The following is a 16198-nucleotide window of genomic DNA, read 5'->3' on the forward strand; positions in this document are numbered from 1 at the left end:
TTTTTTTTTTTTTTTTTTTTTAGTTGGAGTCACTCTGTCACCCAGGCTAGAGTGCAGCTCACGGCCACCTCAACCTCAACCTGCTGGGCTTAGGCGATACTTCCTCCTCAGCCTTCCAAGTAGCCATAACCACAGGTGCATACTACCATGCCTGGCTTATTTTTTTTTTTTTAATTTATTTATTGTAGAGACAAGGTCTCACCAAGTTGTCCAGGCTGGTCTCGAACCTCCGGGCTTGGGCAATCCTCTTACCCCAGCCTCCCAAAGCGCTGGGATGACAGGCTGAGTCACTGCACCTGGCCTAGAAATTTTAAAATTACATAGTGCCTTCATTTGAGGCTTGCCTTGCATCTCTATTGTACAGCATGGGTGCAGAAAGATGTCGCATCTACAGCAGGGAAAGGGCCATGAGATTATGGAGGGGGTAACAGGAGAGCAGATAGAAGGAAAAGAAGGCATTTAAGTGCGGCCATCCAAGAGTTTGTCAAATGGAAACAAGGCAAGGAGACGGCTTGGAAGTCTAAATCTAAGGGGAGATAAACTTTTACCGAGTGTTATACAAGGATATAAGAACAATGATTATCCAACCTAAGGGGACAGAAAGGCATCTTTAAAAAAAACATGGCCAAGAGCGGTGGCTCATGTCTGTCATCCCAGAGATGGGATGGCTGAGGTGGGAGAAACGCTTGCGCCCAGGAGTTCGAGACCACCCTGAGCAGCATGGCGAGACCTCATCTCTACCGAAAAAGAGAAAAAGAAAAAAAGAAAGAAAAGAAAACATAAAATGAAAAGCTGATTATTACATAGACCACTTCAAATTTTAAAACTTCTTCAAGATACCATAAGCCATTGAAGACACCATACACGCAAGAGAACTGACACATTGAAAGGGCATAGATGCAACATACATTACAAAGATTGAACACCCAAAATACATAAATAGCTTCTCTAGGACCAATAAAAAGAGAGAGACATGACGTAAAGAAAAATTGCCAAGGGATAGGAATAAGAATAAACATTACAGTCCATTGTAAAAGTATGCTCAACCTCAAAGATCATCAGGACACTCCACCGTACAACGAAGTGTTTCAGTCACCTGCATGCAAAATGCCTAATGACAGATGGACCCGGTGTCAGTAAGGGTCGGGAGAAACGACACTGTCTGACACCACTGGTGAAAATGTGAATCGCTACACCCATTGAGAGGAGAATTTGGAAATGATTCACGTTTAGACTGGCCCTATTCATTCATACTGAAAGTCTGCTTCTCAGCATCTAGAAAAACATTTGCAAACAGAGCACTGTGGCGATGAAAAATTACAGGAAATAAGTATATGTGTCTTCAACAGGGAGATGAGGATGTGAATTTTGGTGCATCCACATTATGAAATGCTGTGCAAAACGGATCCAGCATTCATAGAAATTCCTGCCCAGGCACAGCGGCTCATGCCTGTAATCCTAGCACTTTGGGAGGCTGAGGTGGGAGGGTCTTTGGAGCCCAGGAGTTTGAGGCCAGCTTGGGCAACATAGCCAGACCTCATCTCTACAAGTAGTAACAAAAATTAGCCAGGCATAGTGGCATGTGTCTACATTTCCAGCTACTTGAGAGGCTGAGGTGGGAGGATTGCTGAGCTCAGGAGTTTCAGGCCGCGGTGAGTCATGTTCGTGCCATTTCAACCTGGGTGACAGAGTGAGACTGACTCAAAAATAAAAAAATCTCGGCCAGCTGGTACTTTAAAATTTATGTCTAGTCAATTTGGAGAATCAAGTTTATATACACATTCTTATGAATTCTTTAAGTAAGATTTGTATGTGAATATATCTTGTTCAGAACACACACAAGAACACATTTGAGAATTTACTTGAAGCTTGCCATTTGGCTCTAGAATATTTTGTCCTCTAAAAGCAAATTTGATTTGATATTATATACAACTTTAAAATTATAGAGCTAATATTTGTTTATCATCATAAGCATTTAAATAAACACCGAAATGGCCAGATTTGGAAAGGAATCTTTTAATGGCAGTTAAAAATAAAGGCATGCAAAAAAGGAAATTTGTTCTGAGGTTAAAATCTAAACATTGGCTTATAATAGTTTCATCGCGTTAATGTCTCTCTTACCAAGGATGTTCTTTAGCTGCACCACTGCTAGTCACATTGCTAGACACAGAGGAGGTTCAAGTTAAAAGACACAGTCTCTGCTCATAAGCAACTCGAAATCTGGAAAATTTCCTTGGAGAGATGACAAATGTGTGGTCTCTGGTGAAAAATATTTTATGTAGTGTCTGAGAAGTTATTTACCCAAGAACTGTCAGGGTTTTTCTTGAGTAAAATGAATTGGATTGCAAGGGAAGGGGAGAAAGTTTATAGTTTCTATTACAAGATGGTGCATATTACAAAAATCTGGCTTTCTCTATCACATCAACATTGAAGTGAGTTTTACCAGAAGACACGGTTCTTACTACTTTCTAGACATTACTTTTTCTTTGCACACGCAGTTCCCTCCAACTAGCCAACCCTTCCCTTTCCTCCGGTTTTTTGTTTTATTTATTTATTGATTTGGGTGGGGTAAGGATGGAGTCTTGCTATGTTGCCCAGGCTGGTCTCAAACTCCTGGGTTCCAAAGACCCTCCCACCTCAGTATCCCAAAGTGCTAGGGTTAAAGGCATGAGCCACACCGCTCTACCTAGCCAAGATTATTTTTTTTTAGATTAGAAAATATAGTTTATTTAGAAAGCAAATTAGAGAGAAAGAGAGAGATTCACCTCTCCAAGGTAGGGGAGGAGGCCAAAGCTTAGGAAACATAGTGGCGGCCATAACTCAGAGAGCACATGACCACACCAGAGTCTAGTAAGGAAGTGACCGCCAAGACTTGTCAGGTAGTAAATAAACATTTAACACCTCTGCTTTTGAATTTGCTGTTTTCGTGCATTTCATGTGGGAGCAATGCCTCTATGTCGTCTTGCGTTGATGAACTGTGAGGGCTCAGTGATCTGTAGCCTAGACTACACGCCTGTGAAAATGTGCATATCTAAGGCAATGTCAGGTCCATGGAGTCATTCATTAATCATTAACTAATGACATGGCAGGTTCTTAGCATTTTCTCTCTCTCTCTGTCACACACACACACACACACACACACACATACACACACAACCATCCTTCTGTTTAGTTTTGAAAGACAAGTCATCTTCTTCTAAAATGACAGTTTCAAGTCACTGACGGGAAGTACATTTTTTTCCTAGTCCTTCCTACCGAGTTTGTGATGTTTGGCCACCTTCCTTGAAGTCTTTAGAAAATAACATGGTTTGGGGGAAAAAATAGCCTTTCTGGGAAGTAATAAGACAAAGTATCCAGTTCATATTAAATACCTTCCGTTTCTTTCTGGTATCCCTCCAAGTACCCCAGTCAACCTCAGTCAACCTTTCCAAACAAGGTGCTCGGTGTGGCTATCTTTGCAAACAAAAATTTTGCAATCGGCTCCTAAAATTACAAACCAACGCCATATTTTCCAGATCTTCTCCCTGTGAACAGCCAAACCAAATTTTCCTTTAAGTTCCTAAACGCTGACCATTTGGAAACATCTGGATATTTGGACATTTTTCACTTTGGCTGGGGGGGGGAACAAACAAGATAAACACAGCACCACGTGGAGACAACTGCCAGAATTCCTTGAAAATGTGCCAGAGATCCACTTCAAGCAAATCTGAGTCTTCTCCTTCCCCAGTCAGGAGAATGGCAGAACTGCACCTTGCCCTTGACACTTAGAGCTAGGGGTCAAGGACAAAAAGTCCCACCGCGCTCTGTGAGAACGAATGCCCTACGGCGGCTATCACAGGCACCAGGACCAGAGAGGGAAGCAGAGGCTGGTGCCGTCGAGTGACGACTGCTTGGGGTTTGGCGTTGTTTCTGTAAAGCAGAAGGAGCCAACGGTGTCCTCAGACTTGCAGGTCCCACGCCGGGGCCCCTGGCCACAGCCTCCTGAGCACTGAGGGGAGGCCAGTGCAAAGAGATGTGCAGCAGGGGCGAGATCCACACTGGACTTCGAGGACTGAGTATGACACAGAGAATGTAGAAGGTCTCGACCATTCTTCGTGACGCTGAAGAGCCGTTTCAGTGGCAATGCTTTGGATGTACTGGGTCCGATAAAATATATTTTAAAAATTAAGGGTCTGTCATGGTGGCTCATGCCTGTAATCTCAGCACTTTGGGAGGTCGAGGTGGAAGGATCGCTTGAGTCCAGGAGTTCGAGACCAGCCTAGGCAACACAGCGAGACCTGATCTCTACAAAAAATCAGAAAATCAGCCAGGCGTGGTGGTGTGTGCCAATGGTCCCAGCTGCTCAAGAAGCTGAAGTGGAAAGATCACTTGAGCCTAGGAGGTTGAGGTTGCGGTGAGCCGTGATCCATGCCACTGCACTCCAGCCTGGGCAACAGAGTGAGACACACACACACACACACACACACACACACACACACACACACACACCACATTAAGGTTGGGCACAGTGGCACACACTATAAGTCCAGCACTTTGGGAGGCGAAGGTGCGAGAATCGCCAGAAGCTAGAGTTTCGGACCAGCCTGGGCAACATATCGAGAACTCATGTCTATATTTAAAATAATAATAATACATAAAAATTTAAAAATTAACCTCCACAGATTCTACTTGCTTTTTTAAAAGTAACCACTGGAAAATCTGGAAGCACACGTAGGGCTCAAATTCGGAGATTGCTTTTTATTTCAACGGGCCAACACGGCCTTGTCTTTCCAATGATTTTTCTCAGCAGCCATCAAATCTCGAGCTGCTTGTCTTTCCACCACCCGCCCAAACACTCATCGGATCGGATCTGAGGACACACTTTCTGGGTCTCTTTCCCTGAAAGCAGCAGAGTTGGACAAAGTCCAGACCCGAGCGCTTCCTGCCAACTGAAAGTCCAGCCAACTCCATCCACCCTGCGACGCCCACCGCAGCCCCAAGAAAACACAGACACAGCTCTCCCGGAAAGACACAGCTCCCTGGACGACACAGCTCCCGGGACCACACAGCTCCCGGGACCACACAGCTTCGGGACAGGTGGGGCAGGAGATCTGAGCAACACAAAAACAACAAAACAGCACCATACAAAAGACAGCACTCCAACACACTCCAAACCCCACGTGAATCACTCCTGAAATTCACTCCCAACTTTGTTCAAAGTCATCGCGACTTCCTTAGAATGCCTCTCAGCCCCGTCCCCCTCTAGAGACGAGGGCCTGAGATATCTTTGAGACGTGGAAGCTGCCCAAGTCACCGTCCTCACCCGTGTGAACCGTTCCTTTCTGGTGGTTCGGTGGGGGGGGGGTGTGCACGCGTGTGTGTATGTTAACAATGAGCACCGAGATGTGTACTCAAACATCCCTTCGTCTGCTTTTTCCCTCCTCGAGTTGCAGGCTGGGTCGTGCAGCATCCCTGTTTTGGGCCCCAAAGTCTCGGTTCGGCCCTGCTTGTGGGTACGTGGACCCACTCACTCTCAGCTCATACACAGGCTAGCCCACCGGGAGGGGACTCCTCGGGAAGTCCCGTCCTCTGTCCTGAGCCTCCCCTGGACGTGGCGCACAGAGCTCCCACCACGCTCTGTACCCAGGGAGAAGCCTCTTGCATTCTGCTTTCCTTCCGAGACCCGTGCCCTTACCTTGACCTGCTCATTGGAGGTGACCGCGCAGAAAACAATCTCCGTGAATCCTTGGGATGGGAACATCCGGAAACAGATGCCTCCGATGACGCGGCCATCTTTAATTAAAGCGAGGGTTTTGTGTTTCCTGAAAAAAACAAGAGGACGTCAGAGTCTCCCCTCTCTTGGTTCGATAAACATGCCTTTGGGGGTGCTCCTTAGTAACCAACCAGGAAAGGGGGGGCAAGCATGTCTTGAGTTTCTATGGAGACTTCCACCATCTAGCCACTTGTTCGGATATAAGACAAGTTAACCCTAATGGGTTCCGAGCAAGTTTATCCGCACAAGCCCTGGCCAGAACTCCCGCCGAAACAACATGCCAGTCACCTAATAAGTGTCTGAGGTGTACAGAGAACAGAGGCTGGGCACGGAGGCTCATGCCTGTCATCCCAGCACTTTGGGGAGGCCAAGGCAGGAGGATCGCTTGAGTCCAGGAGTTCAAGACCAGCCTGGGCATCATAGCAAGACCCTGTGTCTAAAATAGTCAACATCGATCAATTAATTAATTAATTTTTCAAAAACAAACGGAGAACAGAGGTGCGTGGAGACCTCCAGAACGGGAACAGCCAAGGTCAAGAGACTCACTGGGGAACAGCGTGACGTCATGGCCAGACATGGCATATGTCTCTGAGGAATGAAACCTCACTCCAAAATATTATAGAGACATTACGGAAAAGGATGAAAAACCCATGTGGACAGTTTGCCAAGACTCGCATTTCAAACGCTGATCAGACCTCTTCTCTGTCTAAAGCGTCACTCAGAATTGTCACAGGCATGGACCCCGGTCCACATAGACTACTGGGCTGTCGATATTCAAGTCATTCCATCAGATAATTTAGTGCTTTTGGTTGTTTTTGGTGTGTGTGAGTGTATGTGTGTCTGTGCGTGTGTGTTTTAAAACAATGGATTTCCGAAGTTAACTTGTCTTATATCCTAACAAGTTTCCCAGGGCTTACAGACCTGGGCAACCACAGTACCCAGTTAAGGCACCAAAATAAGAATGATCTGATGAAGAAAAAAGTGGGCCATCTTCTTAGCGTTTATATTCTCTCCTAGCTCCAATGAGCAAAGCAATAGGATAGCCACAGCAAATAAAATATAAGGCTCCATCATTATTATGATTATAATTATTATTGAGTCAGGGTCCCAGTCTGTCACCCAGGCTGGAGTGCAGTGGCATGATCACAGCTCACTGCAGCCAGAAACTCCTGGACTCAGGAGATCCTTCAGCCTCAACCTCCCTCATAGCTGGAACTACAGGCGCATACCACCACAGCCGGCTTTGTGTGTGTGTTTGTGTGTGTGTGTTTTGTAGAGAGGAGGTCTCATTATATTGCCCAGGCTGGGCTCAAGCAATCCTCCCACCTCGGCCTCCCAAAGTGCTGGGATGACAGGCGTGAGCCACCACACCCAGCCCAAGGCTTCACTGTCATTAACCAGAAAACGTATACACAGTTGCAAGCAGTCGTCGTGCTTTCTGACATGGAAACCAGCTTGAGGCGGCCCTGCGTCCACAGCGCGGAAGTGGCAGGATCCACGGGGGACTCGAGCTGACCCTCCACCTCCGAGCAGCCCGCTTTCGTTCCAGGGGAGGGAGGAGGGCGAGGGCAGGCCGCTTACGGGTCGAAGACGAGGCGTGTGATGTACTCCTTGGGCATGCGAGGCAGCTGGTGGGAGAAGACGTTCTGCAGACCCACCAGCCACATCAGGACCCGCTTGTTGGGCTTCTGGCTGAGTGAGTTGCCGACCACGTGGAACTCGATGACGCCCCTGCGCTCCTCCAGCCTGGCGGCCTCGTCCCTGGCCGAGTGCGCGGACAGAAAGTTGGTCTGAGATGCAAGAGACAGAGCCGGTTACACAGAGCTCTGCTCGTGGGACGGCGGGGGGTGGGACACAGCCACGCTGGCCTCCTTTGCTCTAAGGAGACGCCCAGTCGTGGGTTTCCAGGGTCCGAAACACACACGGGTGTGCATGCACGGGCGCCCAGCACGCCCAGACACACATGCACGCACACGCGCACACACACGTCATGAGGACAAGACAGAAAGGGCAGGGAAGTGTCTTGGGAAATCAGAGTATCTACGTATACAGGATGATATCAGGGACCAGAAACTTCTCTGTAAAGGGCCAGATAGAAATATTTTAGTCCAGGCATAGTGGCTCACGCCTATAATCCCAGCACTCTGGGAGGCTGAGGGCGAGAGAATTGCAGGGGTTTGACACCTGTCTGGGCAACAGAGTGAGACTTCATCTCTACAAAAAAAAAAAAGAAAAAAATTAGCCAGGCATGGTGACATGCGCCTGTAGTCCCAGCTATTCGGGTGACTAAGACTGAAGGATCACCTGAGCCCTGGAGGTCAAGGCTGCGGTGAGCCATGATCGTGCCACTGCACTCTATCCTGGGCCATAGAGTGAGACCCTGACTCAAAAGAGAGAAAGAGAGAGAGAGAGAGAGAGAGAAAGGGAGGGAGGTGGGAGGGAGGGAGGGAGGAAGAAAAGAGAAAAAGAGAGATTGGGAAAGGAAAGGAAAAGGAGATAACTTTAGAAATTATGAGTCATAAGATTCTGCTTCTATCCCAATACAGCTGTAATGTGGAAGAAACCATAGACAGTATGTTGCAGAATGGATGTAGCATTGTTCTAATAAAATGCTATTTAAAAAAAAAAACAGAGTCAGGCACGGTGGCTCACGCTTGTAATCCTAACATTTTGAGAGGCGGAGGCAAGAGGAATGCTGGAGCCCAAGGGTTCAGGACCAACCTAGGCACTTGGTAAGACCTCGTCTCTATAATAAAAATCAAAAAATTAGCTGGGCATGATGGCATGCCACTGTAGTTCCAGGTACTTGGAAGCCTGAGGCAGAAGGATCAATTGAGTTCAGCAGGTCGAGGCTGTGGTGGCCGTGAGCATGCCACTGCACTTCAGCCTAGGTGACAGAGTGAGACACCAACTCAAAAACGAAACAAAACAAAACAAACAAACAAACAAAGACAGAGAGCAGACCAGATTTGGCATGTGGGTTAGAGTTTGACAACCTCTGGTTTAGAGGACTCCTCTCTGGCTGAACTTTAGAAGACCCTTAGGATAACAGGTCCAAGTTCTCACTCCAGGCCCAATAGTGGCAGTCACACTTATGTCCTTTTAAAATGTACATATTTGTTTCTTATTGTTTTAAAGATGAGGTCTTGCTATGTTGGCCAGGCTTGTCTTGAACTCTGGCCTCAAGCGATCCTCCTATCTTGACCTCCCAAAGTGCTGGGATTACAGGTGTGAGCCACTGCACCCAGCTTATGCTTTTGTTGTTAACCCATCTTTTCGGGGGACAGTTTTCTTTCCGGAGGAATATCTGCGCGCCCACAAGCTGGCAGCACACCCCTGCCAGCACATGGAAGCTCCCACCCTATTTAATCTGCCCAGTGGCATGCAGGCAAATGCCCAGCCATCAGCTCTTCAGGGAAGAAAAACCCTCTCGGGTAGCACTTGCTTGTTTCCTTAGTCCACAGCTGGCTGTCCAGGCGACCACATGCCACCGTGATCAGTTTCAGGTTATCAACATAGTTACCAACCAACTCACAACACTCCTGACAATTTAATACTTTTCTTGTGCATGCTAGTACAAGCCGGCACACAACCACATACACCCAAGAAATTTTGAAATGTGTGGTTGCATCACCATTTTACAGCTAAAAAGTGCAACCCAGCTAATCTATGAGGTTGCTGAATCTCCAAAGGACTGCAAACTTCAGGCCTCACAGGCTGGATATTTAGAAATGGACAAAACAATTGAATGATGAGATCTGTCTATTACAACATTCTGCTTCTTGGAAATATCCTCAAGATTATAAAATAAATACCTCAGGAAACTAAACAAGTTAAAAATTGATACTTTAGGCCAGGCATGGTGGCTCACACCTGTAATCCCAGCACTTTGGGAGACCAAGGCAAGAGGATTGCTTGAGCCCAGGAGTTCAAGATGATCCTGGACAACATGGTGAGACCCCATCTCTAGAAAAAAAAAATCAAAAAACTTAGCCAGACGTGGTGGCATGCGCCCGTAGTCCCAGCTAACTCAGGAGGCTGAGGCAGAAGGATCGCCTGAGCCCAGGAAGTTGAGGCTGTAACAAACTGTGATCGTGCCACAGCACTCCAGCTTGGGTGACAGAGTGAGACACCTGACTCAAAAAAAAAAAAAAAAAAAGAACTAATACAATGTATGATTTCCAACTGTTCCGTCCACAACAGCAGCTAAATTTTCTAAGAACAACAACTGAGCTGTGGCTGATGTAAGAGAAAGGCCTTATTTTTATGAGATACAGCTTGTAAGAACATAGTGAGGGGTGAAGTGTCAAGAAATGGATCCAAATCGTTCCCAGGAGAGAGGAGGTAGAGGCTGCAAACTGGATCTAAGGGAAGAGTCGAAGGATTTTGATCACAGTTTTTTGTTTTTGAGTCAGAGTCTCACTCTGTCGCCCAGGCTGGAGTGCAGTGGCATGCTCACAGCTACCGCAGCCTAGACCTGCTGGGCCCAGGGGAACCAAGTAGCAGGGACTACTGGTGCACGCCACCATGCCTGGCTACTTTTTTTGATTTATTGTAGAGACAAGGTCTCGCCAAGTTGTAAGAGAAAGGCCAAGTTGCCCAGGCTGGTCTCGAACCCCTGGGCTCGATCAGTCCTCGAACCCCTGGGCTCAGGCAGTCCTCTCACCTCAGCCTCCCAAAATGCTGGGATTATAGGCGTGAGCCACCGCACCAGGCCTTGATCACAGTTGTGTGACACTCCTGAGAGCTTGAAATATTTCGAGCTAAAAAGTTGGGAGATGCCTTCAACTGTGTGAGAGCATATGAGTTCATGGTCCTGCACATGACATTCATCCAGGGGAACACTCCTGGACCAGTCCTCCTGCTCTGCCGCTCCCCCCGCCCCCTGCAGGGACCACCAGCTTAAACACAAGCCAGGCAGCACAGCACGCCTACTCTCTGCAGGACCCTCCCTACTTCTGACAGCTAGAGTGCCCGGGGAAGCAGAGGAGGCCTCCCCGCTGGACCCCAGGGACCCCACTGACCTCTGGTCCCAACATCGCTGCAGGGTCTGTGATGGTAGACATGACCTCGTTGATTAACTCCATCGGAATATCCCCCATCACTCGGGGCCTCTTGGCCTCCTCTGGGACGTGAGAATCGTTCATTTTCCTCTTTTCGCCTAAGACGATCAAAACAAAAGGCAAGCCGTGGGTGGCTGTCAACACAAAGCAGACAGTACCTGCCCGGGGAACCAATGGCCTTCCCAACAGCCCGGTGGGTGGGGGTTTGATGACGGCCAGGCCCAGATGCACGTGGGACATTTTCTGCCATCCTTTTTTAACTTGGCACCTGAGTTATTAAAGCACATTTTTTTGAAGCCAGTGAAACTGAGCAGTGGTGGCTGTGCACCCACTCTAGGGACAGTCATGCTAACAAAGCTCTGATAAGCCACAAATTCCTTCATTTGCAAATGCCAGGGGATGACTTCAGCTGTTGTCAGTCACTCCAACACAGGCCCTTTGAGGTCAGAGAACGTGGTCCTCAGGGACAGCAAGATTTTGTCACAAGTGTCTGAAACTTGCCTTATGGCCTAAACTAAGACCATTTTCGGTAGCGGTGATGAATCTTCTTGGAAAGAACGTGTGATTTCCAGTTTTATCTCTGGACACCCATTAGCTCAAGCCCAATTGATCATGTTTTACGAGCATCTCGAACCTTCCTGATACTTCTGTCTGCTTGATCTATGAATGACTCAGAGACATCTGGTTAAACCTTCAGCTGCTGGTGGATTCAATTCCCTCTCCTTGTATTTATGTCAACCCCCCCCCCCGCATATATGTATACACACACACACACACACACACACACACACACACACACACGTATATCCATGTACCTTATACATGTTTGTGTATGTATGTTTGTATGCATGTACCTTATACATGTTTATGTATATTTAAAACATCCTATGAATTGTTATATTGTTGGGTTTTTTTTAAGTTGGAATCTTACTCCATTGCCCAGACTGGAGTGCAGTGGCACACTCACAGCCACCCCAGCGTCGACCTGCTGGGCACCGGCAATCCTTCCGCTTCAGCCTTCCAAGTACCCGGAACTACAGGCGGGCGCTACCACGCCCGGCTAATTTTTGATTTATTGTAGAGACGAGGTCTCACCAAGTTGCCCGGGCTGGTCTCAGAACCTACAGGCTCAAGCAATCCACTCTCCTCGGCCTCCCAAAGTGCTGGGACGACAGGTTGAACCACTGAGCCCGGCCTGTTTTATTCTTAATAAGCAATTAAAATAGTGAACTTAACTGCTCATCATAAAGTGATCTATTTTATCTGTCACAATGCTTTTTGGCCTTAAAATGGCACCTCATAAACTGAGCAAGGCCTTTGAAGAGACATGATGTCACCAAGCCCCATGCTGGGAGAAGCCCTGAGAAGGCCAAGAGAAACTTCTCCCACTTTCCCCATGAGATTAAGAGTTGATTTTTTCCTCCTCTCTACTCTCATATGAAAGGGGAAAAAAACTGGTTTCTCCAGGGGTTTTTTTTTTCTGACATAACCTGTATTTATTTTTATATTTTTTAAGTTTTTAGATGCCCAGATCTAATTCGTCCCTCAAGGTTAATCCCACCAAGCAATTTCCATCGGGCATTCTCACGAGCCTTCGCTCAAAAAGAGCAGAATAATGGAAGTTCTCACCTATGGAAGATGCTTCCAGAAGTATCACATATGACTTACGTATCGCCCTTATTGAGGTCTTATTTTTATAACTCCATTGTTGTTGACCATGATTCCCAAAGGAGGATGCTGAAAACTGTATATTTCACAGCTGAGGTTTGTACCTTCGATGCCCCAGACCCGACTGTCTGCTCCAGTGCTGTGATAAGCAGTCTGATGCGCCCACGCTCACTGGCAGGGCGTTTCTGGGTGGATCAGTGACGTCTGTCTCCCTTGGAAGCGAGAGAGAGAGATGGTGGCACATGCAAAGTCTTGGCCGCTTCACACGAGGTCCTCTTCTCTCCCTCCTTCATGCCTCTACTTTTCCTTCAAAATGTGGTCCTATCCAAGGCTCATCTGACATCAAGTCCGTGGACAGAACCTTCAAAATATCTGTAACTGTGAAACGCTTCTAGGATTAAGATGTGCTTCTGCCCACGTGGAAGATTACGTAACAGCCAAAGTCTTGACCCCCAGGGACCCACACGCTTTGCCGTGTGACTTTGCAGATATTCCTACGAAAGGAACAGGCCACATTTCTCCACTTTTCCACCGCTTGATGCTGAGTTCAGCCACGTGACTGGCTTTAGATGCCAGCGTGAGGCAGAAGTGATGACTTATACTTACAAGGTGCGAGAGACAGGGTGTTTCTGCTCGCTTTAGGGTGCTTCTGCCACCCTCACATGAAGGACGTGTTTTGGGCAGCCCAGTGCTCCCAGAAGGGGGTATGAGAAACACGTGGAGCAGAGATGCTTCCGCTGAAGTGCGCAGGCAAGCCAAGGCCAGAACAGAGGTGCCCGCCAATGGGTAGATCCATGAATGAGCCCAGCAGAGACCGAATGAGACCCACTGAGATCAGCCAACCCCCCGGGCAACACACTCAATGAGGGAGCTATGGTGGTAAGGTATTAGGGCTTTAGGACTGCATTTGGGGTTGGTTTGTTACACAGCAGTAACTAACCAATACAGCCCAAAGCCTAATGCAAAATTCTTTCCAGCCACCAGGACCCTGGACGTGCACCGTCTCAGCTGCTCTAAGTTTACCTTGATACTCCTCAGATAACAGAACTCCAGGGGAAAGCCACGGCCCTCTCTGATGCCCTCTCGAGAGCTTACCTGGGTTCACCTCGAGTCCAGAAGAGGCTTTGCAGGCAGGACTGCTGCTTCCTCCGTTCGGTGGCTCGAGGGAAGAGGTGTTTGAGTTGTACGAGACTGTCCCGGCCACAGGAGGTGGGTTGATCACTGCCCCAGCAAAAGGAGAAGAAGGTATTAGATGACTCCTTTCCCAGACAGCAAGGAACCAAGTGCACACGAGACTGCCCCATGTCTGCCCAACGCCGTAAAGACGGCATCTTTAAGATAAAAGCCACAAGGCAGCCAGACAGCAAAAACAGGTGTGAACTACGACGCATTAAGCAGAATAAAGACATCTAAATCCATGTCGATAAGTTAATAATGAGTAAATAAGTAAGCGAGGAGAAGGAAGAACTCTTCTTGATAGGAGAATGCCAACAAATAAACAAGGAAAAAATGACAGAAGCTAGAAAAAAATAAAATTTTTTTAAAAACAGCATCTGCAGCCTGGGCAACATAGTGAGACCTCGTCTCTAGAAAAACTAAAAAATTTGGTGAGCGTGGTGGTACGTACGTACATGCCTACAGTCCCATCTACTTGAGACGGTGAGGTAGGACCACCTGAGCCCAGGAGGTTGAAGTTGTGGTGAGCCGTGATCCTGTCATTGCACTCCAACCTGGGCAACAGAGTGAGACTCCAACTCGAGAAAAAAAAAATGCTGGGCTTGGTGCTCATGCCTGTAATTCCAGCATTTCGGAGGCTATGGTGGGAGGATTGCTTGAGCCCAGGAGTTCAAGACCAGCCTGGGCAGCATATAAGACCTCATGTCTGAAAAAAAAATTTTTTTTTTTTGTTCCTCCGGGTATATTCCCAGAAGGGGGATTGCAGGGTCATATGGAAGGTCGATTTTTATATCTTTTAGGAATTGCCCGACTGTTTTTGACAGAGGTCGTACTAGTTTACACTCCCACCAACAGTGTAGAAGTGTTCTGTTTTCTCCACTTCCTCTCCAGCATCTGTTGTTTTTTGAGTTATTGATAAGCCGGGCTGGGTGGCTCAGTCTGTCATTCCAGCACATTGGGAGGCAGAGGTGAGTGGATTGCCTGAGCCCGCCGGTTTGAGACCAGCGCCAGCAACTTGGCAAGACCTCGTCTCTACAATAAATAAATAAATAAATTAGCTGGGCATGGTAGCGCACATCTGTAGTTCCAGTTACTCAGAAGGCTGAGACAGAAGGATCGCCAGAGCCCAGCAGGTTGACGCTGGGGTGGTTGTGAGTGTGCCACTGAACTCCAACCTGAGCAATGGAGTGAGACTCTGATTCAGGAAGGAAAAAAAGAGTTAGTGATGAGGGCCAACCTGACTGATCTCTCACTGTGGTTTTAATTTGCATTTTTTGATAATTAGTGAAGCTGAGCACTTTTTCATGTATCTGTTGGCTGCTTGTATGTCTTCTTTTGAGAAGCGTCTGTTCATATCTTTTGCCCACTTTGTATCACACAGCCATAAAGAAAGACAAAATCATGAACTTTGCAGCAACTTGGATTGACTGAATGATCTACTACAGAAACAAAAACTGAGTACCACATGTTCTCACTCATAAGTAGACCCTGAACAATGATCACCATACTACAAGAAAGGTGTTGGCAGTTGAAGGAAACTGTCAGGGGAGGGAGGGGCACACCTCATCGACAAGGATACCTGCATAATGACCATTTGTATACCTAACCCTGAATTATACCCCACACTTTTAAAATAAAAATAATAAATTTTTAAAACTCAGCTGGGCATGATGGAGCACACCTGTAGTCCCAGCTACTTGGGACGCTGAGGCAGGAAGATCATCTGAGCCCAGGAGATCGAGGCTGTGGTGAGCCATGATCAGGCCTCCGCACTGCAGACTGGGCAACAGAGTGAGACCCCAACAACACAAACACACACACACACACACACACACACACACACACACACACACAGCCCATTTGGCAGTCACCCTACGATAACTGAATCTGGGAGGATCACATGTGTTGGCCAACCCGTGTGAGGATGATTGTGATGAAGACGGGAAACAGTCTCCAAAAGAACTTTTTGATCACAAAAGGAAAGGTGGTGACATTGCAGTGGAGGAGGCTGGTGACCCCACCTGAGCCCAGTGCCCAGACCCAATGCCAGCAACAGTGGGCAGGCTGACATCTCGAGCCGCCCGATACCACCAACCACACCGTCGAGACAAGAGGCCAAACGAAGCCGGCCTAGGGATTAGACAGCAGTATTACATCAGGGCTGGGCGCGATGTCTCACGCCTGTCATCCCAGCACTTTGGGAGGCCGAGGCGAGAGGACTGCCTGAGCCAGAGGTTCGAGACCAGCCCGGGCAACTTGACAAGACCTCGTCTCTACAATAAATCAAAAGAATTAGCTGGGCGTGGTGGCGTGCGCCTGTAGTTCCAGCTACTTGGAAGGCTGAGGTGGAAGGATCGCCTGAGACCAGCAGGTCGAGGCTGAGGTGGCCATGAGCATGCCGCTGCACTGTAGCCTGGGTAACGGAGTGAGACTCCAACTCAAAAAAATGAAATATATTTATGTATAATATCAAGGCAGAAAACTATATAGTTTTTTTTGTTTGTTTGTTTTGTTGTTGTTTTTTTTTTTTTTTTTTTTT

The 16198-nt window shown here is 47.6% G+C and overlaps 1 protein-coding gene across 1 annotated transcript in view; it reads right to left on the reverse strand.

Annotated features, from left to right (window-relative positions):
- KAT2B (lysine acetyltransferase 2B) overlaps window positions 1-16198 on the reverse strand; it is a 78649-nt gene that overhangs the window by 23578 nt on the left and 38873 nt on the right. The window contains exons 7-10 of the mRNA XM_008057649.2: window positions 13579-13704; window positions 10777-10913; window positions 7334-7542; window positions 5675-5801 (exon numbers count right to left, since the gene is read on the reverse strand). Coding sequence (XP_008055840.1) covers window positions 5675-5801; window positions 7334-7542; window positions 10777-10913; window positions 13579-13704 — 599 coding nt within the window. The remainder of the gene's footprint in view (window positions 1-5674; window positions 5802-7333; window positions 7543-10776; window positions 10914-13578; window positions 13705-16198) is intronic.

This window comes from Carlito syrichta, unplaced genomic scaffold, assembly GCF_000164805.1.
Source record: "Carlito syrichta isolate Samal-C Ts95f unplaced genomic scaffold, Tarsius_syrichta-2.0.1 Scaffold303100, whole genome shotgun sequence".
NCBI lineage: Eukaryota > Metazoa > Chordata > Mammalia > Primates > Tarsiidae > Carlito > Carlito syrichta.